This window comes from Balaenoptera musculus, chromosome 1 (assembly GCF_009873245.2).
Source record: "Balaenoptera musculus isolate JJ_BM4_2016_0621 chromosome 1, mBalMus1.pri.v3, whole genome shotgun sequence".
Lineage (NCBI taxonomy): Eukaryota > Metazoa > Chordata > Mammalia > Artiodactyla > Balaenopteridae > Balaenoptera > Balaenoptera musculus.
Genome location: NC_045785.1, coordinates 109,167,421 through 109,194,453, shown reverse-complemented (window position 1 = coordinate 109,194,453; position 27,033 = coordinate 109,167,421). Strand labels below are relative to the sequence as shown.

At 39.7% G+C, this 27,033-nt stretch overlaps 1 protein-coding gene across 4 annotated transcripts; it reads right to left on the bottom strand.

Moving 5' to 3' along the window:
- Window positions 1-1,775: 1,775 nt before the first annotated feature.
- On the bottom strand, window positions 1,776-26,630 carry GABPB2 (GA binding protein transcription factor subunit beta 2). Of its 4 annotated transcripts, XM_036824777.1 has the most exons (9): window positions 25,616-26,630; window positions 21,423-21,530; window positions 19,832-19,999; window positions 19,081-19,275; window positions 17,006-17,144; window positions 10,535-10,651; window positions 7,873-8,058; window positions 3,884-4,014; window positions 2,814-3,756 (listed from the first exon to the last, which is right to left on the bottom strand). In XM_036824777.1, the coding sequence occupies exons 2-9, from the start codon at window positions 21,528-21,530 to the stop codon at window positions 3,457-3,459; spliced, it is 1,344 nt and encodes a 447-aa protein (XP_036680672.1). In that variant the 5' UTR covers window positions 25,616-26,630; the 3' UTR covers window positions 2,814-3,456. The 4 variants fall into 4 exon arrangements, with proteins under 4 accessions (XP_036680701.1, XP_036680672.1, XP_036680682.1 ...); XM_036824787.1 differs by lacking the exon at window positions 10,535-10,651; XM_036824797.1 differs by lacking the exon at window positions 19,832-19,999 and having other exon boundaries at window positions 3,200-3,756.
- Window positions 26,631-27,033: the final 403 nt, after the last annotated feature.

Here is a 27,033-nt window from a genome sequence, read left to right as displayed (position 1 = left end):
GTTAAATTCATTCCTTTTACAGCAATATAAAGAAAGAAAGTCATTTTGCATGCCACAGATTTCTAATATTACTAAGCAGACACAAACATTTTAATAATGCAGTGCTAAGGCTGAAAAAGGGGGAGAAGCAAAGGCAAAAATTACGAAACACAGATCTGACAGAGAAAAAGAACATCTTTTAAGGTGCTGAGTTCAATATACAGAAAACCTAAAGCCAAGTTCTCCCATATTTCAATTAAGAGACCTCAACTCTGGCATTACAATTAAGGGATCCCACAGAGGTAATGATAGGAAGGGAATGTACATTTATACATTTGTAAGTAATTTCCCTGAAGCCAGGAACAAGAACAGAAGTATTAAGATTTATTTCTTTCTCCTTTTTAGGGGAAAGCTTAAAACTAAAATGTAAATGTAGGGTCTAATATTCCTATATTAATACTGATATTATTAAAGCAGCTTTATTTTAAAGTAGGCAATCATCCTAGGCTTCAGGTTTCTCCTGCTCAAGTACCATCTCTGAACCATTTGTCTGTCTGATTCTCTGTAATCCAACCTTACCAATAAGCCAGTTGGAATCCCCAAACCCAGAAGATATAGCAACATTTTTCCAACTTCCATGGCTGATCCAGAAAAATACGCAAAATCATACAACGGTACTGCCATTCATGTCTTTAATATTTAATCTAACTACTTCAAGGGATCCTGACCTACCATTCTCTCTATGACAATACAATTAGAGATCAAGTCCTATTTCCCTTCTCTGGGATGCTAAAAGGTCTATTCCAAGTAAATAAAAACAAATGCCCTTTTGCTACCCACCCCTTTCTAGACATTTCCCTTCTCTCTCTCCCTATCCCAACCCCCCCTTTAACTCCCTATCTCAGAGACCCCATCATCAAAAATGACTTGGGCTGTATTAGATATTTTACTGGGTGGGAATGATAGGCTCTTACAAAAAAAGAATAATAAGAAACTCTAAACAGTTCCCCCAAACAGTAGGGACTCTGTATGCTCAGAAGGGAGTGTTGGATGGAAACTCCCTGCCCTCAATCAGAAGCTACCTCAGAGAGTGAGGTGGTTGGGCCTGCATATTTTCTACACAGTTAACCTCCACTCCCTTAACAGGAAAGAATAAAAGAAGGAATTAAAGTCAATGCATGCACCAAGAACACACACAAAACACATCTAAAATAACACTTGGTCCCTCTATAGTTAAGCTAAAGCTTTGAAATGGCACACAATAGCAGCTTATTGTTAGCACCTGATTCACAAAGGGACTCAGAAAAAGGAAAAATATTGCAAACAGAAATAGGACGATTTGACAGCAGATACCACAATTTTACCCTCTCCCTTACCTAGGCTGCTCCACTGCATTTCTCCATCATCCCCAACAGTGCAGACTAATCTCTGATCATCTGGGAAGTGCTTAGTACTTGGTCCATGGAGAAAACATAGCTACGGTGGCCCACAGCCAAGATTAATTTCAAAACTGATATTTTTGGGCCTTCCTGGTGGCACAGTGGTTAAGAATCAGCCTGCCAACACAGGGGACATGGGTTCAAGCTCTGGTCCAGGAAGATCCCACATGCCGCAGAGCAACTAAGCCCGTGTGCCACAACTACTGAACCTGCGCTCTAGAGCCCGCAAGCCACAACTACTGAGCCCACGTGCTGCAACCACTGAAGCCTGCGCACCTAGAGCCCGTGCTCCACAACAAAGGAAGCCACCGCAATGAGAAGCCCGTGCGCCGCAACGAAGAGTAGCCCCCGCTCGCCTCAACTAGAGAAAGCCCGCGCACATCAACAAAGACCCAACGCAGCCAAAATAAATAAATAAATAAATTTTAAAAAAACAAACAAAAAAAACTGATATTTTTGTCTATAAACCTCTAATAGCCAATTCTGTTTGTTAAATTTGGTTTGGGGAGTTATGTTTTCAGTCTATTTTGAGCCCCAAATGATTCTGCACCTCTGGAAAACTGCAGCAAATTGCTTCACTAATCAAGGTAAACAGAACCATGTTAACTGTCACATTTTATTCCAAATTAAAAATGTATGTTTTCCCCGTGATTGATAATTAAGAAAACCACATTCTAAACAGTCATTCAAATGTTTACTTGGCACAGCTCCCTCTGGTTGCTTCTAATTTACAACAAAGCAAGCAAGTCCAGGATGATGACCTCTCCATAACCCCTCTCTCTCCATCCGTATTCCCTTTTTTTTAAAAAAAACTCCAAGAAATCCCAGCAATGAAACACTTTCAAAAGTATATAGGCAAAGGGAGCAGGCATAGTGGGAGAGAAGACAGTAAGGTGACGAAGCATCTGGTCAGAATCTTTGGTTCCTTACATTACGGCACTGGTAGTTCTCACTCCCTCTGCCAGCACACACTGAGCACCTATAAGGCACAAAAGCTCTGCACAAGGCCTGACCTTAAGGAAATAGAGCGATTTACTCAACCCAAATAAGATGGAGAAAGCTATACAACGTCCTCAGCATTCATCTCTCCCCGTCTTTTCTTGCATATGAGAGGATACCACGTAAGTTCCACAGAAAGGCACACTTAGAAAACTCAACAAAGTTTTATAAAATTAAAAAGTTGATATTAAAGCTTGACATTACATAAATAAATGGTTGGAAGCAAGTTGTTCTGACAACAGACTACCCTCCTGATTGCAATTTCATAAAATCCAGCCAGAGCAAAGTTGGTATCTCAGGATCAGATTGTTTCCTAACCCCACGAGCCTCTTTCTGGCCACTTTCCAGCATTGCAGAGGCACAGCCTGGAGGATTTTGGATTTATATACACTTCTCTCCTTTCCAGTTTTTAAAAATTCTATTTCAGTTTCTTAAACTGGCATCTGAGCTATGGACACACAATGGATGCAAATTTAGTCAGGCAATCACACATTTCTTTTCAGTGAAATTAACTCAGGATAGTGGGGAGTGCCTGCCCGCTCCTTCGGAAGTGGAATATATTTCTTTCTCTTCCCCAAAACTTGCGTCTAATCCCTCCTCCCAATTAAGTTTCTCCTCTAACAGGTACACATCATAAACCTAAGGCAAAGTTTCAGGTCACTTGATGGTACAACTATAATATTAAAGGCTCTGGGCGTGTCCATATTAGGGATATTATTTTAAAATCTTTTGATAGAAAGTCAGTTATTTAAAAAACAATCAATCTGCAACATCCAGGATTCTTTTACCTCTATGCTTCAAGCAATGATGTGAGCTGAGAAATTTGGTCCTTATTCTTTTGGTCCCTCAGAAGACTTGTTCCCTAAATTTGGCTTTGAATTTTCCAGTTGCATAGAGAGCCTTCCTGAGCCCAAACTCTGTACCCTGCTATAGTTTTCTTCTTTAGGACATTCTTAATTTTTATACAATGTTTGTCCTTTGTATTTTCTTTTAAAAAGAGGAAAAAGATGGACACAGCACAAGCTGTGGCCCTTGCACATTAAGTTGAAACAGTTTCCATGGAAACTCCAGTATGAGGCTCTGTGGTCCCTACTGCTCCAGTCATTTCTGTCTCTCTCTCCTCCATCTCCCCCTCTGTAACTACTACAGCATCTACCTCAGCCACCTCTTCAACCATGGTGAAATCAACTCCATTGGGCTGTTGTCGGGCCATGGCCTCTAGCTTGAGGCGGTACTGTTCTGCCTCCTGCTCTTTCTTTAGGAGCTGGTGTCGGTATTCCTGGGCTCTTCGATTAGCCTCCTGGAGTTGCTGCTGAAGTAGCTCTCTTTCAGTGCCTTCCTGTAAAAGTAAACCACCACAGGTAAGAATTCCTGAGAGTAGACAAAAAAAGAAGGGTTTGGGCCTTGAAAGTTCTGGCTTTTGAATCTTTGCCTTCTCTTCTCTCCACCACTGCTAAAAACATTACCTTGCTTTCCTCCACACTGTTTGTCATCTCTTCTATCCTTGGTTTCTTAGTCAGTGGCAATTTCTCTGCTTCTTCTGCCTCTTCTTCAATGACAGTCTCCTCTGCAACCTGACCAGCAGGTACAGTTAGAACTATAAGCCAAAGGACACCAATTGGAGGTGATGAATACATAGTAAAACAAAGAGACTTTGCTTACTTTGAATCAGACAATAAACTAAAATATAGGGCTTCCCTGGTGGCGCAGTGGTTAAGAATCCACCTGCCGATGCAGGGGACACGGGCTCAAGCCCTGGTCTGGGAAGATCCCACATGCCATGGAGCAACTAAGCCCGTGCTCCACAACTACTGAGCCTGCGCTCTAGAGCCTGTGAGCCACAACTACTGAAGCCCATCCACCTAGAGCCCGTGCTCTGCAACAAGAGAAGCTACCGCAATGAGAAACCCATGCACCGCAATGAAGAGTAACCCCTGCTCACCGCAACTAGAGAAAGCCCGCACACAGCAACAAAGACCCAACACAGCCAAAAAAAAAAAAAAAAATCATCTAAACTAAAATATATTCTCTGATATCTCACTGTTCATATCTCTTTGGATTTTAGAATCAACAGGCAAGGCATGGCTTTACAGAGAGAAACCAAAAAGATTAGAGGCACTAAGAAGACCTCAGAAAGGAAGGGTGAAGATTTGCAGGTTTGGAAGCCATGCAGTTAAGACCCAACTCTGAGGCTTTTATATAGAAATGTCTGACTGTAGATCAGAAGCTGTGACCACTTAGCTTACAATTCTGCAGGAATAACTTATCTAAAGTAGGTCTGATATCTTAAATAAGAATTTTGAGAAACCTTTCATGAAAGCACTTTGCCATTAGCTGTGTCTAATTTAACGATTTCTCTTATAGATAAGTGAGAAAAGGGTCAACACACATATGCACACAACACACATGATGCACTACACACCTATCCGAATGGCTAAAATTAAAAAAAAAAATAGTGATACCACCAAACGCTGGCAAGAATGTGGGAAACTGGATTATTAATAAATTGCTGGTGGAAATGTAAAATGGTACAGTCACTGTAGAAAATAATTTGGCAGTGTTTTATAAAAGTAAACATGCATTTACCATATGACCCGGAAATTTTACTTTTGGAAATTTACCCCAAAATTGAAAACTTATGTTCCCATACAACCTGTACATGATTGATCATAACAGCTTTACTCAGATATAGCCAAAACCTGGAGACAGATTAAGTAGGTAAATGGTTAAACAAACTATGGTACATCCATACCATGGAATACTACTCAGCAATAAAAAGAAATGAACTATTGATACAAACATCAACTTGGATAGACCTTAAGGGAATTATGCTGAGAGAAAAAAGCCAATCTCAAAAGGCTATATACTGTATGATTCCATTTATATAACATTCTTGAAATGACAAAAGTATAAAGATAGAGAACAGATGAGTGAGTTAGTGGTTGCCAGTGGTTAGGAATGAGGTGGGAAGGGAAGTGGCTATAACACAAGGGATACAGAGTAGCACAAGGAATCTCGGTGATGGAACTGTTTTGTATCTCAGCTTTGGTGGTGCTCATGCATTAAATTGCATAGAACACAAACTCACAAATGAATGCATATAAAACTGGAAAAAATCTCAATAAGGTTGGTGGATTGTACCAATGTCAATTTCCCATCTGTAATCTTGTACTAGAGTTATACAAAATGTTACCATTGGGAGAAACTGGGTGATAGGTATACGGGATCTTTCTGTATTACTTCTTACAACTACACATGAATGAATATATGATTATCTCAAAATAAAAAGTTAAAATTATACTTAGGTTTTAGGATACATTACGATTTTTGTTTAAAGCAGATTTACCTAGTTATTTGGTTTGGTTGATTTTAAGATTAGCTTGTATTCCTTGAACACTCATCAACTGATAGCAGTAGAAAGCAGCTTGGATATCTGCTAAGTGGAAATGGAAATTCTGTCTGGGATTAAAAATTTCTTACAATTAATTCACAAAATTTCAGCTCTCCTTCTTTGGGCCTGGTTAAATGCATCTGTAAAAAGTAGTGTAGTGGACTTCCCTGGTGGCGCAGTGGTTAAGAATCCGCCTGTCAAGGCAGGGGACACGGGTCTGAGCCCTGGTCAGGGATGATCCCACATGCTGCGGAGCAACTAAGCCCGTGCACCGCAACTACTGAGCCTGCACTCTAGAGCCCGTGAGCCACAACTACTGAACCCGTGTGCCACAACTACTGAAGCCCATGCGCCTAGAGCCCGTGCTCTGGGCTCAATGAGAAACCCTGCACACTGCAACGAAAAGTAGCCCCCGCTCGCCGCAACTAGAGAAAGCCCGCATGCAGCAACAAAGACCCAACGCAGCCAAAAATAAATAAATAAGTAATTTTAAAAAAAAATTTTTTAAAAAAGTAGTGTAGTTTATCTAGGCAAAACCTCAAATTTTATTTTTTCCTTAAAACAACTTCGTTCTCATTTATTTAACTCCATTACAAGCAGAGTCTCTCACTTACTCAATGAGCCCCCCAAAACTTTAAATGATAATCATGTCCACAAAAATATCAGTGGTATATTTCCAAATAAAGCTCCAAGAACTTACGATACCAAAGCCTGAATTATAAAGGTTTAATTTCTACTCTTTCTTCCCATACTGCAAAGATCCATCAACTCAAATATTTTGAAAATTATAAAATCCCCATAATTATTTAGGCCAAGTCAAAATTTTGATGACACAAAAGGTAATTATACCAACCCTCCTTCTCCAGCATTTCTGAGGAATGAAGTTGTAATGATTAGTTTCTTTCTTTTTTCAAAAAAAATTTACTTATGTATTTTTTGAATAAGTAATACATTCACATGGTTCAAAGATTAAAAGCGATAAAAGCATATACATTGAAAAGCTTCCTATCCATCCCTAGCTACCCAGGTGCCCTGCTACAAGGGAACCAATGTTATCAATGTTGTTTCTGAATGTTCTTCCAGAGATAGTCTAAGTCTATGAACATATTAGCAAATATACATATATTTCCCTTTTTAAAAAATACAAATGTAGCATACTCTACACACCCCTGCATCTTGCTCTTGTCACTTAATATATTTTGGAGATCAGACCATACTTGTATACAAGAATCTTCCTCATTGTTTTTTATAGCTGCATAGTATTCCATTGCATGGGTGGGGTGTATCATAATTTATTTATCCAGTTCCTTAATGACTTCTACTTAGGTTCTTTTTAATCTCTGATGATTACAAATAATGCTGTAATGAATAATTTAGTATATACGTCATTTTTGTGTGTGTGAATATAAATTCATAGAAAAATAACTTTTTAGCCAAAAGGTATATGCATCTTCAATACTGATATATATTGACAGTTTGCTCTTCAGAGGATGCAGTAATTTACACTCTCACCAGTGGTTTATAAGACTGCCTGTTTCCCCATACCCTTGACAATATAGTGTTTTAATGGTATCTTGCTGCAGTATTTATTTATATTTCTCTTGCATGAAAGAAGTAGGTTGAATGTATTTTCCTATTTTTAAGAACCATCAGTATTTTCTTTTCTGTGAACTACTAGTTGACATTATTTGCTCTTTCTTCCACCAGATTATTGGTTTTACTCACAGATTTTATATATATTAGGAGAATTAGCCTTTGCCAGCCTGGCTTCTGTTTCTTTTCCTTTTTCAGAGCTTCTTTGTCCCATCTGGCATCTGGCTTTCTCCCATTCCCACTACTTGCCTTAATGCCTCATTTTTTTTTTTTTTTTTTTTTTGGCCATACCACGTGGCATGTGGGATCTTAGTTCCCCAACCAGGGATTGAACCCGCGCCCCCTGCACTGGAAGTGCGGAGTCTTAACTACTGGACCGCCAGGGAAGTCCCCCTAATGCCTCATTTTTAGAGGTGTGTTGAGTGTCTAAAGTATCTTTTAATAAACAATTGTCTAAATGGTATAACTCACCTTGCTGTCCATCTTGCATAGTTACAATAAATGGCTGGCCAATGCCTCCAGTAGGGATTGCAGTTTGGATATTACCCAGAGGGACTCCATCGGTCACTATGGTGATGACCCTCTGGCCTCCACTCCCCACCACTTGCTGGATTGATGAGTCAACAGAATTTCCTTCTATGATTTCCTCTGAATTAGCTACAGATGACAAAAGGAAACATAACATTTCAGCTTTAAAAAAAATAGGAGTATAGTAATTTCAGCCCCCTTAAAACTGATAATATCAGGGATAGAAAAACTTGAAAAAAAAAGTTAGATTCAACAGTTCACAAAAGCAAGCTCCTGTAAACAATGCTAAGTCAGAGGCGAAAAGAAAACAGGGAGGGCTTCCCTGGTGGTGCAGTGGTTAAGAATCCGCCTGCTAATGCAGGGGAGATGGGTTCAAGCCCGGGAAGATCCCACATGCTGCGGAGCAACTAAGCCTGTGCACCACAACTACTGAGCCTGCGTGCCACAACTACTGAAGCCTGCGAGCCTAGAGCCCGTACTCCGCAACGAGAAGCCACCGCAAAGCCTGTGCACCGCAATGAAAAGTAGTCCCCGCTCGCCACAACTAGACAAAGCCCGCACACAGCAATGATAGACCCAACACAGCCAAAAATAATATAAATAAAAATAAATTAAAAATTTTTTTTAAAAAAGAAAGAAAACAGGGAATGCATTAGAACAGTATTTTCTAAAATGTCTTCAGGGACTTCCCTGGTGGTGCAGTGGTTAAGAATCCGCCTGCCAATGCAGGGAACACGGGTTCGAGCCCTGGTCCAGGAGGATCCCACATGCCGCGGACCAACTAAACCCATGTGTCACAACTACTGAAGCCCGCACGCCTAGAGCCCGTGCTCCGCAGCAAGAGAGGCCACCGCAGTGAGAAGCCCGTGCACCCCAACGAAGAGCAGCCCCCGCTCGCCGCAACTAGAGAAAGCCCAGGCACAGCAACGAAGACCCAACGAAGCCAAAAATAAAAATAAATAAATAAATAAAATGTCTTCATTGACATGTTAGCTTTCACTAAAGATAGGTTCTACGTACAAATACATTTTCAAAATGCTCGTTTAAATATGCTTAAATTTTTGTGTTTGTTTATTTTGTAGGAAGTATCAGAGACCCTAATAGACTAATGAGCATTGTGACTCTCTAATATAAAATAAGATATGCTGAGTTTCCCAAACATATTTTATCTCAGAACTCCTTTTTCAGAAAGCATCTTGAAAGTCTAAATAACTTTAGAGAGCTTAGAAAAGTAACTATAAATTAGAGTAGATCTATTTCTATAAGAAATAAAGGCATTTAATAGTGAATTAACAAAATAATATGTCAAGAAGTCAAAACACTGAAGAAGTCTGATAGACAAAAATAGTAGATGGCTTCTCTCATCTGACACATCAACAATAACATTAACAGCAATGACACTACGTGCCAGGTACCTTTCTAAGAGCTTTACACGTATCATGTTGAATAAAGAATTCCAGTTTGGTTAGTCAGTAACCCCAATAACTATTAGGGGAAACAGCTCCTACCACTATGAAATTTCTATATCTAAAGAGTCACAAGTAGAACTTTGCAATAAGTGGGGTAGGGACTATCCATATGAGACACATTCAGGCAGTTCAGTGGAAATAGAGCATTCACACCTCTTAGAAACAAAGAACAGTTAAATGTTATAGCTGAAAGGACCCTGACAGGTAATCTAATCCAACCATCATGTCAGAGATGAGGAGACTGAGACCTGGAGAAGTTAAATGATTTAACCAACATCAAAGAACAAATCAAAAGAATAACAAGCACAAGTTTAATACATTGCTTTTTCCTCTGCCATGCTGTTCACTCATACACATCTGAGTAGAGATCTTTATGATTGTTGCCAGTTGGAAAAATAGGATTGGAGGAATGTTCTCAGCATCCAAATGTCAACAGCAGAAAGAAATCAACAATCTGCTTTCATTTATGATGGAGCAGACTGCCAGAGGTTTCCAGAAAGATTCCTAAATGACTATTTAGCCTTACCTATGACTATTTGTCCCCTACCTATATGAAGCCTTAAGCCTTTTCCCTGTGGGTCACTAGCTCTGGCTAAGTGACCTGAAACCTTTCTGTTTTAAAATAAGAAGGGCACTATACAGAATGTATCTTCACAAATCCACTGGAAATGCCAAAATAACATCTCCAGTGAAAATAAAAGCAAGCCAACCTGAGGTACAAAGAATATAAAAATGAGCGAGGTAGCAGTCCCATGTATTTTGATGCTTTAATACAAGATATTTAGGCTGCTATTTTGAATCATTCTATGATAGCATCAGACAAAACATAACATAGAGTATTTCCAAAACTCTGCTAATATAAGACTAAACATTTCAATCTGATGCAACTGGAGTCAGGGTAAACAAACTTGAAGCTGCAAAACTACAAAGGAATAACTTAGTCATTCTCTGATATTATTCAGCTGACTGATTATATCACTTAGCGATTTTTCTTTCTGATGCTCAATGACTCTACATCCCTTTATCCTAGCTGTCTCTAACCATAATTCTTTAACATTTCATGCAAATTAAATCTGCTGGAGATTCAAAAGCAAAAGAAGAAATGGTGATTCACCCAGCAGATATCCCTTACCTACCTGTGGCTCTGTGTGAGTTGCAGAGGGGGGCTGATGCCTCAGCAAGAGCTGCAAGGGTGGCCAGCACTGAGGTGGTAGAATTTGAGAAGTGTACTGTTGAGGAGGCATGGGGGTCACCTATTTCGGTAAAAAAGGCAAATGAGGTCCAGCGGAGAGAATAAATGGAGATGAACTAAAAATGTCTTATTAAATCAAAACCTCAGCTTTTCACTCTAATGTGCTTAATCTTGCTCTCTAATACAAACTTACAAAAACCAATTATCATGGTGTTAAAACTCTTTTAAGGTTTAAAGTCTTCCCTTTAAAGTGGATTAAGGTAATATGCTTGGTATAGGGCCACACTACATTCCCTTCATTTGATCATTCTCTTGGCATTGCCAATGCTGAGCATCAGTAGCTAACAGACCAGGAGTGCCACCCACTCCCTAGGCTGGCTATGCAGAGCTCTCCTTGGCAGCAGGCAGTAAGCGTACAAAGCATGCCTCACCCCAGACTAAGCAGTGGTGAGGGAATAGGCCCCTCCTGGGCTTTACTCAACCATGCTACTTCTATTCATCAGCTAGAGAGGTGAGAAGACTAGGACTGACCTCAAGTGCAAAAACATTAAAAACCTGAAGTTTCACATATTGAATGTCAAAGGCTAAACAATTACCTACTTTACTTACTTTAGTTATGTCATGATGTACTTTTAAAAAACAATTTGTTCATAACCTTTTTCTCTTGTATCTGTGTGATATCCTTACAGCTAAGTTCCAAGAGGGAAGTGTATTAGATCTGGCAATAGGCACTCCTAACTTTATGAACTGAAAGTATTGCTCAACAGTTTTGCATAAATCAAACTTTTATAACATGAATTTCATTTCCCTAAGTCTTTCACTATAATTTCAGAGATACTTATTGTAGCAGTTGTGAATTAGTTGCTTCTTGGCTGCAGATCCACTCTTCTTTGCCATATCTTGTGATACTGAAGCTGGACCCCCATAAATATTTCTTGTCATCTGGCATGAGATTAAGTTTTGTCATACAGAAGTAGCGGCTGCTCCGCATACTGGCTATTCCTGTTTTCTTTAGAGTTCTCCTCCGCTCGCGGTTGTTACTCCACTGTTACTAACAAGTGTTTATAAATTAAGTTTATAAGCTTATAAATTATATACTTATATATATATATTTTTATTATATATGTATAATAAAATAGATATATTTATTTTACATGTATAATAAAATTACGTATAATAAAACTACACCATACGTAGCTTTGTCTCCTGACTGAAATGTGACTGATACACTTATTTTCTTCTTAAATGTGCTCTTTTTTTTTTTTTTTCTTAATTTCATTTATTTTATTTTTGGCTGCATTGGGTCTTCACTGCTGCACGCAGGCTTTCTCTAGTTGTGGCAAGTGGGGGTTACGCTTTGTTGCGGTGCGCAGGCTTCTCAATGTGGTGGCTTCTCTTGATGCGGAGCGTGGGCTCTAGGTGTGCAGGCTCAGTAGTTGTGGCTCATGGGCTTAGGTGCTCGGCGGCATGTGGGATCTTCCTGGATCAGGGCTTGAACCCGTGTCCCCTGCATTGGCAGGCGGATACCTAACCACTGCGCCACCAGGGAAGCCCTAAATGTACTCTTAAGTTCTTCTACTACTATGCTTAAAAAAAGTCAATTATCTGTAAAATACTTTAAAAAAACTTAAAGTCCTTGTCTGATATGATTAATCTAGTTAGTTTAACTGGTTTATAAATTTAAATTTCAGAAGATTTTTCCATAAAAAGGTGGATTACTTGTATAATACACATAGCTGCAAACTATCTTTTTTTTTAAAATTAATTAATTAATTAATTAATTAATTTATGGCTGTGTTGGGTCTTCGTTTCTGTGCGAGGGCTCTCTCCAGTTGTGGCAAGCGGGGGCCACTCTTCATCGCGGTGCGCGGGCCTCTCACTATTGCGGCCTCTCTTGTTGCGGAGCACAGGCTCCAGACGCGCAGGCTCAGTAACTGTGGCTCACGGGCCCAGTTGCTCCGCGGCATGTGGGATCTTCCCAGACCAGGGCTCGAACCCATGTCCCCTGCATTGGCAGGCAGATTCTCAACCACGGCGCCACCAGGGAAGCCCTGCAAACTATCTTAATCAAAGCTTTTGGATGATGACTGTGGGAGTGAAGATAAGGGTAGAGATAGTAATGATATCCTTATTTTAATTTCTCATAAAATACTCAGGGAACCAAATGGTCTGAGTAGAACACAGTGCTTGACCTCTAGAAAGGAGCCTGTGTCTATCTAATGACTTCAGTAAGAGCAAGATTCAGCTATAGCCTATACTCTAATTTTCCTGCTTAGTTCATGTTTTTCTTATCACTCAGACTATCGTACCAAGTGCTGACATAAAACTCAGAGATGAAACAAACAAGGAACAAGCAATTTTCAGATATATGCCTCATGGAGGTTGGAATATATGAGACAATAAGTCACTAACAATAAAAAAAAAAGGCTGTTATTATTTTACCACAGTTAAAACACACACATACACACACAGACACACACACAAGCAAGGCTGTTATAATTAAAGTTCTAGGACAGGGCTTCTTTGGTGGCACAATGGTTAAGAATCCGCCTGCCAATGCAGGGGACACGGGTTCAAGCCGTAGTCTGGGAAGATCCCACATGCCACGGAGCAACTAAGCCCATGCGCCACAGCTACTGAGCCTGCGCTCTAGAGGCCTCGAGCCACAACTACTGAGCCCGCGAGCCACAACTACTGAAGCCCGCGTGCCTAGAGCCCGTGCTCCGCAACAAGAGAAGCCACTGCAATGAGAAGCCCACGCACCGCAACCAAGAGTAGCCCCCGCTCGCCACAACTAGAGAAAGCCTGCGCACAGCAACAAAGACACAATGCAGCCAAAAATAAAAATAAATAAATTTATTAAAAAAAAAAAAAAGTTCTAGGACAAACATCAGGTAGGCCACCAAGCTAAAGGAGAATACCTGGGTAGAACTGCTTCATGAGAAAGGCATTATATACTTCTTAGCATATAATGATTCCAACCTAAGGGTGCTCTCCCTTTGATTCAAACATAATGACTCACCCAACTTCCCCTCAATAGCAAAATGAAGAACTTATGTGAAAAATTACGTTTAGTATTCTGACATATACAGTTGAAACTGAAGAGATGATGCAAATTACCTCTTTAGACTTACCCCAGGGAGTTCTAGGAAAATAAAGTACTTTATTGTTAAATAATGTTAATTCCTTCATTCTCTTTCATATAAGACCCCCACATCAAATAAAGTGAAATGTGCACGGTTGCTCTTGTTTTTGGAAGGGAAATGGCATTGTTAGTGACAACTTTTTATCTATTCAGAATGAGGCTTATATAAATAAATAAGCTCTTCAGACCAGGATTTAGGGTAGTGTGCTATGGTTGGCTAGGCAACCTCAGCAAACTAGATCCAGAAAAATTAAGTAACTTGCCCAGGGTCATGCAGCTAGTAAATGTCAGAGCCCAGATTAGAACCTAATTATTAGATTCCAAAGCCTGTACTCTTTATGAACCAACACAAGGCAATTTATATTTGATTTTAGAGTGCATCTTATGATTCTACAGAAACAGGAAATTCATCTTCATAACTTTGTTTTGCTCTGATTAATGTTTAAATTAGTCTGCCTTCCCAAATCACTGCAGTTTGATGGTGGCACTGATGACTGATATCTTTAGTCACAAATGGAAAATTGAAAGCAAACTTTATAATCTGGATTTTGCTATCAAAAATAATCCACTGGGCTTCCCTGGTGGCGCAGTGGTTGAGAGTCTGCCTGCCAAATGCAGGGGACACGGGTTCGAGCCCTGGTCTGGGAAGATCCCACATGCCGCGGAGCAACTGGGCCCATGAGCCACAATTACTGAGCCTGCGCGTCTGGAGCCTGTGCTCCGCAACAAGAGAGGCCGCGACAGTGAGAGGCCCGCGCACCGCGATGAAGAGTGGCCCCCGCTTGCCACAACTGGAGAGAGCCCTCGCGCAGAAACGAAGACCCAACACAGCCAAAAATAAATAAATAAAAACATCTGATTGTCTTTAAAAAAAAAAAAAAAAAAATCCACCAAGGACTTCCCTGGCGGTCCAGTGGTTAAGACTCTGGGCTTCCAATGCAGGGGGCATGGGTTCAATCCCTGGTCGGGGAACTAAGATCCCACATGGTGTGGGGCGCAGTAAAAAAAAAAATCCACCAAAATGATAATCCTAGGATACTTTCAGTTAATTCTTTTTTTTTTTTTTTTAAGGTCTTTTCAGTTAATTCTTTTTTTTTTTTTTTTTTTTTTAAGTATACAATTCCCTATCCTCTCTCAGGTGGTTTGTTTCGTTTTGTTTCAAGGAAATTTCTATATCCTACTCCAGACCTGATACGTTGGACCTTCAGGGAATAGACTCTAGGAATCTGTATTTTTATTTATTTATTTCTTTACTTATGGCTGTGTTGGGTCTTTGTTTCTGTGCGAGGGCTTTCTCTAGTTGCGGCAAGTGGGGGCCACTCTTCGTCGCGGTGCGCGGGCCTCTCATTATCGTGGCCTCTCTTGTTGCGGAGCACAGGCCCCAGACGCGCAGGCTCAGTAGTTGTGGCTCATGGGTCCAGTTGCTCCGCGGCATGTGGGATCTTCCCAGACCAGGGCTCGAACCCGTGTCCCCTGCATTGACAGGCAGACTCTAAACCACTGCGCCACCAGGGAAGCCCCAGTTAATTCTTAAAAATATTACTGGATGATGGGAAACAAGAGGCCTGCCCCGCCATTCAGGAAAAGAAAATCCTTTAACCCAGTTCAATAACACAACCTGAATTTGGCTTATAACTCTTCTCCTTTCTTTTATCTGCACTGATTAAACATCAGATAGGCCAATCCCCTAAAGGGGAATAGCTAGGTAGAAATGCTTCATGAGTAAGATGACACTGGAGAGATCAGCTCTAATTATGTGACGGTTTAGCAATTTCAATTTGCCGTTATCAACATACAGAAGAGAGAAAGAAGAGTAGGTTTGCCAAAAGCAACAGGACAAGCATGATATAGGTCCATGGGAATCAAGGCTAAGAATCTCTATCCTGAATGTCTTCAACTTTGCTTATCACTCCAGATAAGAATCTGGAGAATTTCAGTAGTTAGACTAAAGACTTAACTCTAGTTCTTTTTATTCAATACGTGTTTGTGAACGTATAACTTTATTGGCTTCTACAAACTTTTGGATTAAAAAAGCACTTGTTCTAATCAGTGTGGCCTGAACCACAACAAATCCAAATGGCTGTGAATATTCTGATTACAGATTTTAAACAAGTTGATAGTTTACAAAATGAAGGTGACTACTGCCCCCTTGTGGGCATGATGGACTCAACCTTCACTGAGAAGTTATACTTCCACTTAACATTAGCTATTATTGAAGCCCTACTATAAAATGGGTACTGAAATACAAAATCTCAGTCTCACAACAACCTCATAAAGTAGATTATTATATACCAATTTTATATATGAGTACAGAAGGTTTAGAGAAGTAATTTTTCCAAGGTCAAGCATCTTAGTCAAGTAATAAATCAGTATTTGAAAGCAGTTCTGAATGCAAAATTCTAGGTATAGTGTGTATATGTTCTTTCTATTTTACAATGCCTCTCAATAATAATACCTCATTCAAGATCTTCCTTTGATATTTTACAAACTTAACTATGAATACAGTTGCGTATTTTTAAATGAAAGTCAGAAACAGAAAAAGAAACCAAGAGTCAGTAGGAAAATTTATTTAAATGAGGACACAAGTTCCTTCATTGTAAAACAAGTATTTGTAAGGAGATGTTGAAAATAAACTCAATTTGCTCCTTTTTATTTTTATTTTTAAAAAATTTTTATTAGAGTATAGTTGATTTATAATGTTGTATTAGTTTCTGCTGTACAGCAAAGTGGATTTGCTCCTTTTTAGATAGATATTTTTGTTAAAAACATACACGTCTCAAAAGATCAACACCAAGTGCTTTTCTTTGCTATTTTGTTGTTATATATGTTCTCAAGAACAAATCAAGACTCTTACACTTTAGTCAAATAATCACATGTACCTCTTTTATATCAACATTCCAACAACCATTTATGTTTATTCTGCTTTGTTACTGCCTTAGACTATAAATATTTAACTATTTTCCTTAGCAGTACCATATTAAAGCACCCGTACATTTTCATTTTGGGGTCAGACATAACCCTTCAACAGATTAATCTGTAGAATATTTTACTTTTAACACAGCAAACACTTATGTACAATCCCAATGTATGATTTTCCCTTCCCCTAGAAAGAATAAGTGCATTAGCTTTTAAATCTATTATAAATCTTCCATTTGGGGAATACCTTAATAAAGGAGTGGGTATCAGACAGGGTACCTATTCATCTCATAAGAAAACCTGTAATTCTGTTCATTTAAGTCTAAAATAAATGTCACATTATCAGAACATTACCTGAGGTTGTTTTGGTGCTGGCTGAAGAAACAAGGCTTGCAAGGTTGACAACTTCTCCTGACGTGAAGATGAATGGGGTACCCATAGTCACAGGGTTGGCTCTCTCAGGATTAGCATTCACCTGATTCTGCATTGCTTCCTATAAAACAATGCAAGATATTTCAAAGTCAGAACACTTACTAACCAGCCTTAGTTATACAGTTACTGAACAGCCCCCCCCACAATGCTCTGTCAAGCAGAACTAGTTCCGGCGCACAATGTCCCAAGGACCTCACAGTTCTCATTAAGACGACTGTTTTTTCTCAGACCAGGGCAACAGAGACGTTAGATTGCTTTCCCAAGCTTATCTCTACTTTAGAAAAAAAAAAAAAGGCGTTATTATTTGCAAAAACTTCTAGACAATTCACTTAACCTCTCTGGATATTGGTTTTTAATTTGAAAAATAAAGGGGGTGGCCTAAAAAGTAATTTCCAGCACTAATATTCTATGATCAATTATGTACAGCACAATGTGCTAGCTGGAGATCCCTGCAGAGAATCTACAGAGAACAGTATTCTCCAGAGTTTTGTCCAACTACTTATTCCATTCTGCCATTGAAGAAATCCCTAAGAGAATATATAACAAGCAAATAAATGAGTGCCGGATTTTAAAGTCTAGTTCCATATGCTGCACTTCTGCTTCTAGAGATATCTGCACAATTTCGGTATAAAGATGCTTATCTTTATTTTATTTTTTTACTTTCATAAGCAGTTTTCTACAAACATGATCACTACTAAAAAAAAGTCGAATTATAAAAGGGCTCTAAACAAGGAATTGAAAGTTGAAGAGAATAACCAGTCTATAGGGAACCATTTCAGAAAAAACCAACCAACCAACCAACCACTGATAATACAGTAGAAATGGCTATTTTTTTACATATAATTATCCCCTTGCTAAGAGCTTCAATTGAAACGGATTATCCATTCTCTGATTACTGTAAAATTCCTTCTTGAATCTGCCCCTCTACCCTCTATTATCACTACCTTAATTCAAGCCTTCATTGGCTCTTGCCTGGCCTAATGAAGGTCTTCGGCATTAAGTGTCTTCTCTCTCAAGTCTGTACCACACTCCAAAGAATCATCGTTTTAAAAAATCTTATCATATCAATTCTCTACTTAAAAGCTTCTATTGGATCCCCCTTGCCCACAAAATAGTCCATACTCTTTTGCATGCCATCTAACAACCCTATGTTCAGAACTCAGCCTCTCAAGCCTTAGCTCCTGCCACTCCCAAACTCTGCTTCTCTTGCCCAATCTCTGGTCACAGAACTACTTACTCCTTCCTGAATATTCCATGTCCTTTCCCACCTCTGTGTCTTTGATTTGCTTTTTCTAGCCTAGAATATCATTTTCTCACATCTCTGCCTACTACTCCTTCAAAACTCAGTTCAGAGTCTACATATACTTTAATCCTTGCCTTAAGCATTATCAATACTCCCTCCTGTAACACTTCCTAGGTATCTGTTTACCACCATAGTATTGTAATGCTTTATATCTTGTCTTTACCTTCATCATACTGTAAACACTCCAAGGACAGGGCTATGTCCTATTAATCTTTGTATCTCTCATCCTGTTATTTCCTGCTATACCAGTGCTGGCTTAGGAAATCAATGGATGATATCATCACAGCTGATTTTTAATTCTGAGATGGTTTCCTTATGACTCAATATGCTTTAGAGCTATGTACTACCTCACAAGAGCTGATGTATATTCATAAAATATAAAGAGGATTTTAATATTATCCCAAGTCAAGTTTAATTAGAAAGGGAAATTTTCATGGAGAAAAAACATTCTAAAGCCAAATAAAGCTTATTTTCGTACTGGCCACAACATTGTTCTTCAATCACCATGAATAATTCAGGGCTTTATAGAATATTATTATTATTTTTAAAGATACTAATGACACTGAGTCACAAGATTGAGACATAGTGGAAGTACTACTTTGATAAGATAGAGAAAATTCAGTTTTGATTCAGTTCCTACAAAAAATCCTTAACTTCAACTGAAGTATACTGTGGTGTATAAAAAGAACAGGACCTGAAGGATGACCAGAATCTCAGCATTGTTTTTCTCCAGGGCTATGTCAAAGGCAGATTTATCAAACTTGCTGAAAGCATGGACATCAGCTCCATATTTGATAAGTAGCTCTACAACATCTCGATGGTGGTGCTCTGTGGCCCAGTGCAAAGCTGTCATCTTCAGCATGTCCTTGGCATTCACATCTGCACCATTCTGTCACAGAAAAGTAATTTTTTTCAAAGAGACACTGGTTACAGTAGCACAGGTGCAACATCCCATCACCATATACAGAGGATTTCCATAGAGATTACACATATTCAAATTTAGAAATGTTTAAGAAATATCAAAGGGAAAAACATGTCTCCTGAATTCAAATTCTCCTGAATGCTGATAGACACAATGCCTTAAATGAAAGGACCTTTTAAGGACATAATTGGAAATTATAACAGATGGGAGAGGAAGGGGAAAAGAACAGATTTTTGTTGCATTTATTAACAGAGAGCTGAGTGCCTGAAAAAATAGGCATAAGACCAGAGAACACCTGCAGAAGAAAAATGAAGAAAGATCAATAAAGTCTGTTTAGCCTTTAAAAAATTAGAAAATAAAATCCTCATAGCCATGATGACTCTTGAAAGAGATGCAATTCAATGCTATAAACTGTCCTAAACTTAATCTTTCCCAACCTAGTTTCCTACCACCTGTTTAAGTAAAAAAACAGGGAGGTATTTGTCTTTTTTACAATATAGACCCCTCACTCTTCTTGCTTTACCCTAACAAGTAGTTCCACGATGTGTGCATGTCCATCAGCTGCAGCCATGTGCAAGGGAGTCCTGTCCACTTTGGTCCGGGCATCCCTGCTAACGCCTGCTCGAAGGAGCACTTCTGCTGTGGAATAATGACCATACTGGGCTGCAAGGTGGAGGGGTGATGTTCCAAGCTGTGGGAAAATAATACTCATTTAATATCAACTGTGTGCAGAGTCCTAAATCATTACTGGAGGGATACAAATGAACAACAGGTGACGCCTAGGTTCCTGTCCTTGGAGAGAGAATCTGGCTGGACAGATAAGCTGAAGAAATTATTTCATTAAAATTAATACACTAATGGACAAATAAATATACAACCAATTAAAGAAGCGCTAAGTATAATGGATTTAAGTCAGGTGGACTTACCAGGTAAAATTCCATAAAGGGTATGATTTTTAAATAGGGCTTAGAAGAAGGTTAAAAAAAATGGATAGAAAAGAGCATTCTGAGTCAGGGATAAAGGAAAGGGATAGGCAAGTTCAAAACAATTCTAGGAAAAGGGTAGAGACTAGAAAGTTACATGTGAAATTTAGGGTACAAATTTAATTGGTTGAAATAGAAGTTTGTTACCACAGTAAAGCAAAGCAAAAAGACTGATAAGATGAAGTGCCTCCTACCCACACCCGCAGAAAAAAATAGCAATTGTGTGTCAATAGCAATAAGCAAGTCTGTATCATCTCAAAGTAAGTCTTGTTACTAATCACAGTTATCTATCAGCATCCATTTTGGCCAGAGATGTGTTCCTTTCTCGTGTTATGCTCTCTATTTTAAAACCTATTTCGTTTATTCTTTGCTTTTCATATATTCACTCTCTTTACCTGATTGGATTTAATTCACATTGCTCTTTTCAGGTCTATTTATAGAAATGCTAATCTCATGGGTTTCCTTTCTTCCTTTTTGTGAAGTTCTAAGAAACTGCTGGCCTCTAAAGTTATGAATTAATCACCCCAAAATAGAGGACAGTGCTTATCGAATTGTTAAAATTAGGCAATGCTTACAAAATCTATGAATGCTAAGCAAGCCCATGTTATAACCTGGACCTGGATCTTCTGACACTCTGCTCTCCAAGTTGACTGTCTGAACTCATGAAATTACACCTTCCTCTTTAATGTTTTTTAACAGTGGTAAAGGAAACAAAATGGCTAGACTATTCCTTATTAATGAGGACATTTTAGAGAAAAGGAAACAAGGAGTTTCATTAGTTTAGAAATGCACTCAGTATACTGATTTTGTTCAATTTCTAGCTAATTACAGCCTATAACCCAAGTACACTCCAGGCAGAAGTAAACCTTTAGAAAATACTCTAAAAAAACATTATAGAAAATCACAAGTATATAGTATCTTACAATTACCACCCATATATCCACAGGAGATTCTTTCAATTTGGAAAACTAAAAGAAAAGGAAAACCACATATTCAGATGAGGCAAAGAAAATGAAATGCTTGTAAGGAGACTGAGGCAGAAAGAGAATGAAGAAAAATCAATACAGACTGTTTAGCCTTTAAGAAAAAGGTTGGTAACAGCGCACGCTGGGAATAATTAAGAGAGCTTACCCAGTCTGTGGTGAATGGGGCACCATTTGCCATCAATGTTCTCACTTCATCATCTTGGCCTTTTCTTGCTGCTTCTAGCAACCTCTTCCCCAAGTCCACCAAAGACATCTTTATGCATAGGAACACAAATTTTTGGGAAGCTGTCACTCAAAGACAAGGAAAGCTGCCTGTAAAATGTTTTTAGAAGACCTCTTGTATGTATGTTTTTAGCAGACCTCTTGTATATATGTAAGATATTCTCAAGCGGACTATCTGATAAGGCACTTCTTTTCTACTTCATCTAACACAAACAGTCAGATATTTGGGAAGTTTCAGGCCCTAAACCATAGTTCCCTCACTTTCAATCTCCAGAAAAATACTTTGGAAATATGTGAAACACATTACTGCCTTTCTAGCTTAAGGAATCAATAAAACAGCATTTCACCCCTTTGAAACAACCATGGGTAGAAATAGTATGTTACAACAAAAAATGAATAGATAAACCAAGGATATTGAAACTCAGGTACATGGCAGACACTTTTTCAAAAATGAACAGAGACGTCACTGCACCTGTTGGAGGTGTCTCAGCAACACCTAGAGTTTTTTTTAAACAAAGTCATCAGCTTGGCCAGATTACATACTTTGTTTAAAAGTATAGTTATATATTAAAAAAAAAAGTATAGTTATGTCTAAAATCATTACAGTTTTTCACTTAATAATGTGGGCATTATTAAATCTTTGTGAAAGCTCGTAGTAAAAAAAGCATCTCAGTAGGAGAGATTTTTTATTCCCTGTAAAAGGCATATAGCCAACTCTCAGTTATTTAGGGTAAAAGAAAAAACAAAACTGTTGCTAAACACATGAAATCAAAGGTAATGGTGGAGATTAAGTCTGAAGAGCATGCAAAATGGTCATTTAAATGGATGGTTACTGGGACTTCCCTGGTGGCGCAGTGGTTAAGAATCCCCCTGCCAATGCAGGGGATATGGGTTTGATCCCTGGTCCAGGAAGGTCCCACATGCCGCGGAGCAACTAAGCCCGTGTGCCACAACTACTGAGCCTGCGCTCTAGAGCCCATGAGCCACAACTACCGAAGCCCGTGCGCCTAGAGCCCGTGCTCCGCAACAAGAGAAGCCACGACAATGAGAAGCCCGCCCACTGCAACAAAGACTAGCCCCTGCTCGCCGCAAATAGAGAAAGCCCTCGGGCAGCAACGAAGACCCGCTGCAGCGCCCCCCCCCCCCAAAAGTGATAGTTACTGTAAATTAGAAACTGGCCTGGGTATAAAGGATATCCAGGATAGTGAGAAGTTCCTATATGCAATGTAGAATTGTCTGAATGGTATATAATCACCACTCACTACAAATCTTCCAACCAACGAGGAAACGGCTATTCTTGATAAATTTAATTTTTATTATCTGTTTCCTTTCATCTTGTCCTGCTTTGTCCATATTGTAAAAAGTAATTTCTCATTAAAAAAATGAACAAAGAGAGTCTGCCATTTCAAGGAAGACAATCGGCAGTTATTTACTGCCAATTATCAATTATAATTTCAGCTTCCATGCAAAAAACAGAATTTTGGGAATATCCACCACCATGAGTTGATAGCTTACTACAAACTTTTCTCATAAAAGTAGTGGTGATACTAATGAATGTGATTTTTTATATTGTATAAAATGCATCAACATTTGGAGGATGGGAATTATTTGGTGAACCAATATTTTTCAAATGACCGATGCATGTTACAAAATCACGCTCAGGTAAAAAGATTCATTCAAAGTGAAAGCAGATCAATGGGTTTTAAGGTAATCAAGTATAAAACATTCATTGACATGGTTTCAGATTCCTCACTGCAACTAACTTTTAAGAAATTGCCACTTGTTGAGTTTTTGTGTAACATCAAAGAATATCCACAATTACCTGAACAAGCTATTAAAATACTCCTCCTTTCTCCAAGTACATATTGCAAAAGACTGAATGTAGAATAGATATGAAAATAAGGAATACATATGAAAATTATTAAGCCAGAAGTTAAAGAGATTTGCAAAAATATAAAACAATGCCATTCTTTTTTTTTTGGCCGTGCTTGTGGGATCTTAGTTCCCCCCGGCCAGGGATTGAACCCAGACAGTGAAAGCGCCAAGTCCTAACCACTGGACTGCCAGGTAATTCCCAAACAATGTCATTCTTCTCACTATTTCTTTAACTTGGAAGTTATTTACTTTCATAAAATTTTGTTATTTATGTTAACATGTAATGGATTTATTATTGTATTTTAATTAACATTTAACAATTAATTTCTAAACAGTAAACAGCAATAGATACAGCAGATTGGAGTCCTTAATAATTTTTAAGAATATTAAAACATGAAAACCAAAAATTTTGAGAATCATCTAGCCACTATGTGATTTAGATTTATTTTATTTAATATTCCAATCTATATCATAGAATATTGTGCTCAAACATGGGTATCCAGGAGACCACCAGGGGAGTTTATTCAAAATGAATATATAGTCCAGGCCCTGTGACTGGACTGGAGCAGAGGATGAATTTTAATAGTGTGAAAGTCTATAACCTGATCTAAGTTTTTACGACTTAAGAAAATGTTACAGAAAAAATGATAGCATACCCTTCTTACAGAAAACTTATATTTGCATTCCTCCATGGTTATCTTTCTTTTAAAATATCAAACCTGCCTTTCAATTTAGTTATTACTATTTATTTATTTATTTATTTATTTATTTTTGGCTGTGTTGGGTCTTCGTTGCTGTACGCAGGCTTTCTCTAGTTGCGGCGAGCGGGGGCTACTCTTCCTTGCGGTGCTCGGGCTTCTCACTGCAGTGGCTTCTCTTGTTGTGGAGCACGGGCTCTAGGCACGCGGGCTCAGTAGTTGTGGCTCCTGGGCTCTAGAGTGCAGGTTCAGTGGTTGTGGCGCACGGGCTTAGTTGCTCCGCGGCATGTGGGAATCTTCCCGGACCAGGGCTCGAACCCGTGTCCCGTGCACTGGCAGGTGGATTCTTAACCACTGCTCCACCAGGGAAGTCCCTACTAATAGTTTTCGTTTTTGGCTGCACCCATGCCCGCCGTTGTGGAAGCGCAGTCTTAACCACTGGACTGCCAGGGAAGTCCCAACTAATAGTTTAAAACAAGAACAAACATTGTTAATCAACTATACTCCAATATAAAATAAAAAGTTAAAAAAAAACAAAAAACAAAAAATAAACTGACAGAAACAGTGAAAAAAAAATAAGAACAAAATTTTAGGTGGTTCATTAGCAGAAATGACTCTCACATTTTCTCAAATTATACTATATATAAAAAGTATATCACCAAGACCTAAACACCTCTACTGGGAATTCCCTGGCGGTCCAGTGGTTAGGACTTGGCGCTTTCACTGCCGGGGCCAGGGTTCAATCCCTGGTTGGGGAACTAAGATCCCACCAGCGAACAAGGCGTGGGCAAAAAAAAAAAAGGAAAGTCATAGAATGTCCTTTTCCCGAGATGTTTTCAAAAGAGAGATGAGAGAGGAAAGTCCTCCTGGGAAGGGGGAGTAGAATAAGATGATGTCAGCTGGCTCAAGGAAATCTGTGAGAATAGGAGAAAGCTAACGGGAAGGAGAAATGGAAGCGAAGAATCCATGATCTGACGACTTTTTTTTTTCTTTTTCTATTGCACACGTCCCCACTGGGCCGCCAGCTGTATAAACAACTGTGCAAGAACTGGAGGCGGGGCCCTTACTGCTCTTGCTCAGTTTACTGAGCTCACTAATAATCTTTAGGCTATTACTGGGGTCAGAGAATTAGGGTCTCCGTTTTCTCCTCTATCACAACTCATCCCGTGCCTCACAGCGATGTTCTCTCTTTCTGGAAGAAGGGGCAGGGAGCCACGGTCTCAGCCTAGGGGGCAGCCCCCGGCACGGGCTCCGCGCTGCCCCCTAGTGGTCACCTCTGTGGCCTTGGTTTCCCTCGGTCCAGCTCCCCAGCCCCAGGTCTTACACCCACCCCGTTCTTCACCTCCTCCCAGTCCCCTCCCCTTCCTCCCGGCAGCATCCCCTTCCTCTCCTTCCCCCAGCCGCCCCCGCTCTGGTGAAGGGGCACCGCTCAGTCTGCACCCAGAAGTCCGGGGCTGGGCTGGGAAGCGGTGCAAATTTTCAAGGCAGTCTCCCTCCCAGCCGTGACACCCCCCGATTCCACGCATCTCTTCTTCCCCCTCACCTCCTCGTCCGGGACGCTGCCGGCTGTGTTTTCACCGAGCCCGCCAGTTTGGTCCTGTTTCCTTCTCTAGTTAAGACTCCCTGTCACTGACGGTTACTTTTTGACCTTTTCACATATGCATATTTTGGGGGCCTTTAACCCCCCCCTCGCGGAGAAATGGAGGCAGCAAAATGGCGGACCCGGAAGTGCAGACTCGGGGAATATAATTTCTGGCGGAGGAATCTATGAAGAGAAAACGATTAGAAAACCCACATTTGCATTCAGAAAGAAGGGTGGTGTACCCCAGAGGCTCATTTTCTATGCTCGGAAGGGCTTTGAGATAAAATAGTGTGTATCCGAGACATTTTAGACAGGACTATTTAGCGAGGCGGAGGATTATCGATTACGTGTCTTATAGTTCCGGCAGGGGACGGACCCGATGGTTTGTTTTGGCGCCAAGAACCCCGCAAACCGCTGAGAAATCGGATTCTGCATCGGTCCTGCTCTCTTGGCTGTTTTTAGGGGGCCACCCTTAGGGTTGGTGAGAAAACCCTATTTCTCTGTCTCAACCTCGGGTGAAGATGTTTGGGACATTGCTGGCTTTGCGCCATGAATTGAGCTCTGGTGCCGGACGGCCACATTTCCAGATACAGCCTTAATATAAGGAGCCCAGAGCCAAGCTGTCAGCGCGAATATTGGAACAACGGCGTCATTTCTTTGTGGGGGGCCTGGAAGAGGATGGAGCATGAGTTTGCAAATCCATTTGGGTACCTTATTTACCAAACAGTTGATTCCCATCTCCACCCACCGTTCTCCTTGAACTAAAGGACAGCGAGAAGTCGGGAAGGAAGACCTTCAAAAATAAGTAAAAATAGAGGACATATCACTGCTCCACTCTTCATTCGATTTTGGCTTTTGTCGTTGATGGTGGGCCTTTCAAAGTCTACGGGGAAGATTTACATGATTCCTCCTTCTCTGGATTTCTTTCTTTTTTTGTAATTTATTTTATTGTAGTTGATTTACGATGTTGTGTTAATTTCTGCTGTACAGCAAAGTGATTCAATTGTACATATATATTTTTGATATTCTTTTCTATTCTGGTTTATCACAGGATATTGAATATAGTTCCCTGTGCTGTACAGTGGGACCTTGTTGTTTATCCATTCTATATAGTTTGCATCTGCTAATCCCAAACTACTAATCCACCCCTTTTCTGAATTTCTCTAGATCCTGTTCATGTACTTTAAAGGACTTACGGCATACTGCCCAAATTGGTATTTGCAGCTTCCCTTTTTGAGGGTCAAAATCATTGTCTCATTCTTGTTTGCAACCTCTCTGTTGTCCGACTCTGTCTCATATAGTAGGCACCCATAAACTACTTGTAAATTAGTACAAATAGTTTTTTCTTTTTTTTTTAATGAGGTGAGTTATAAGTAAGC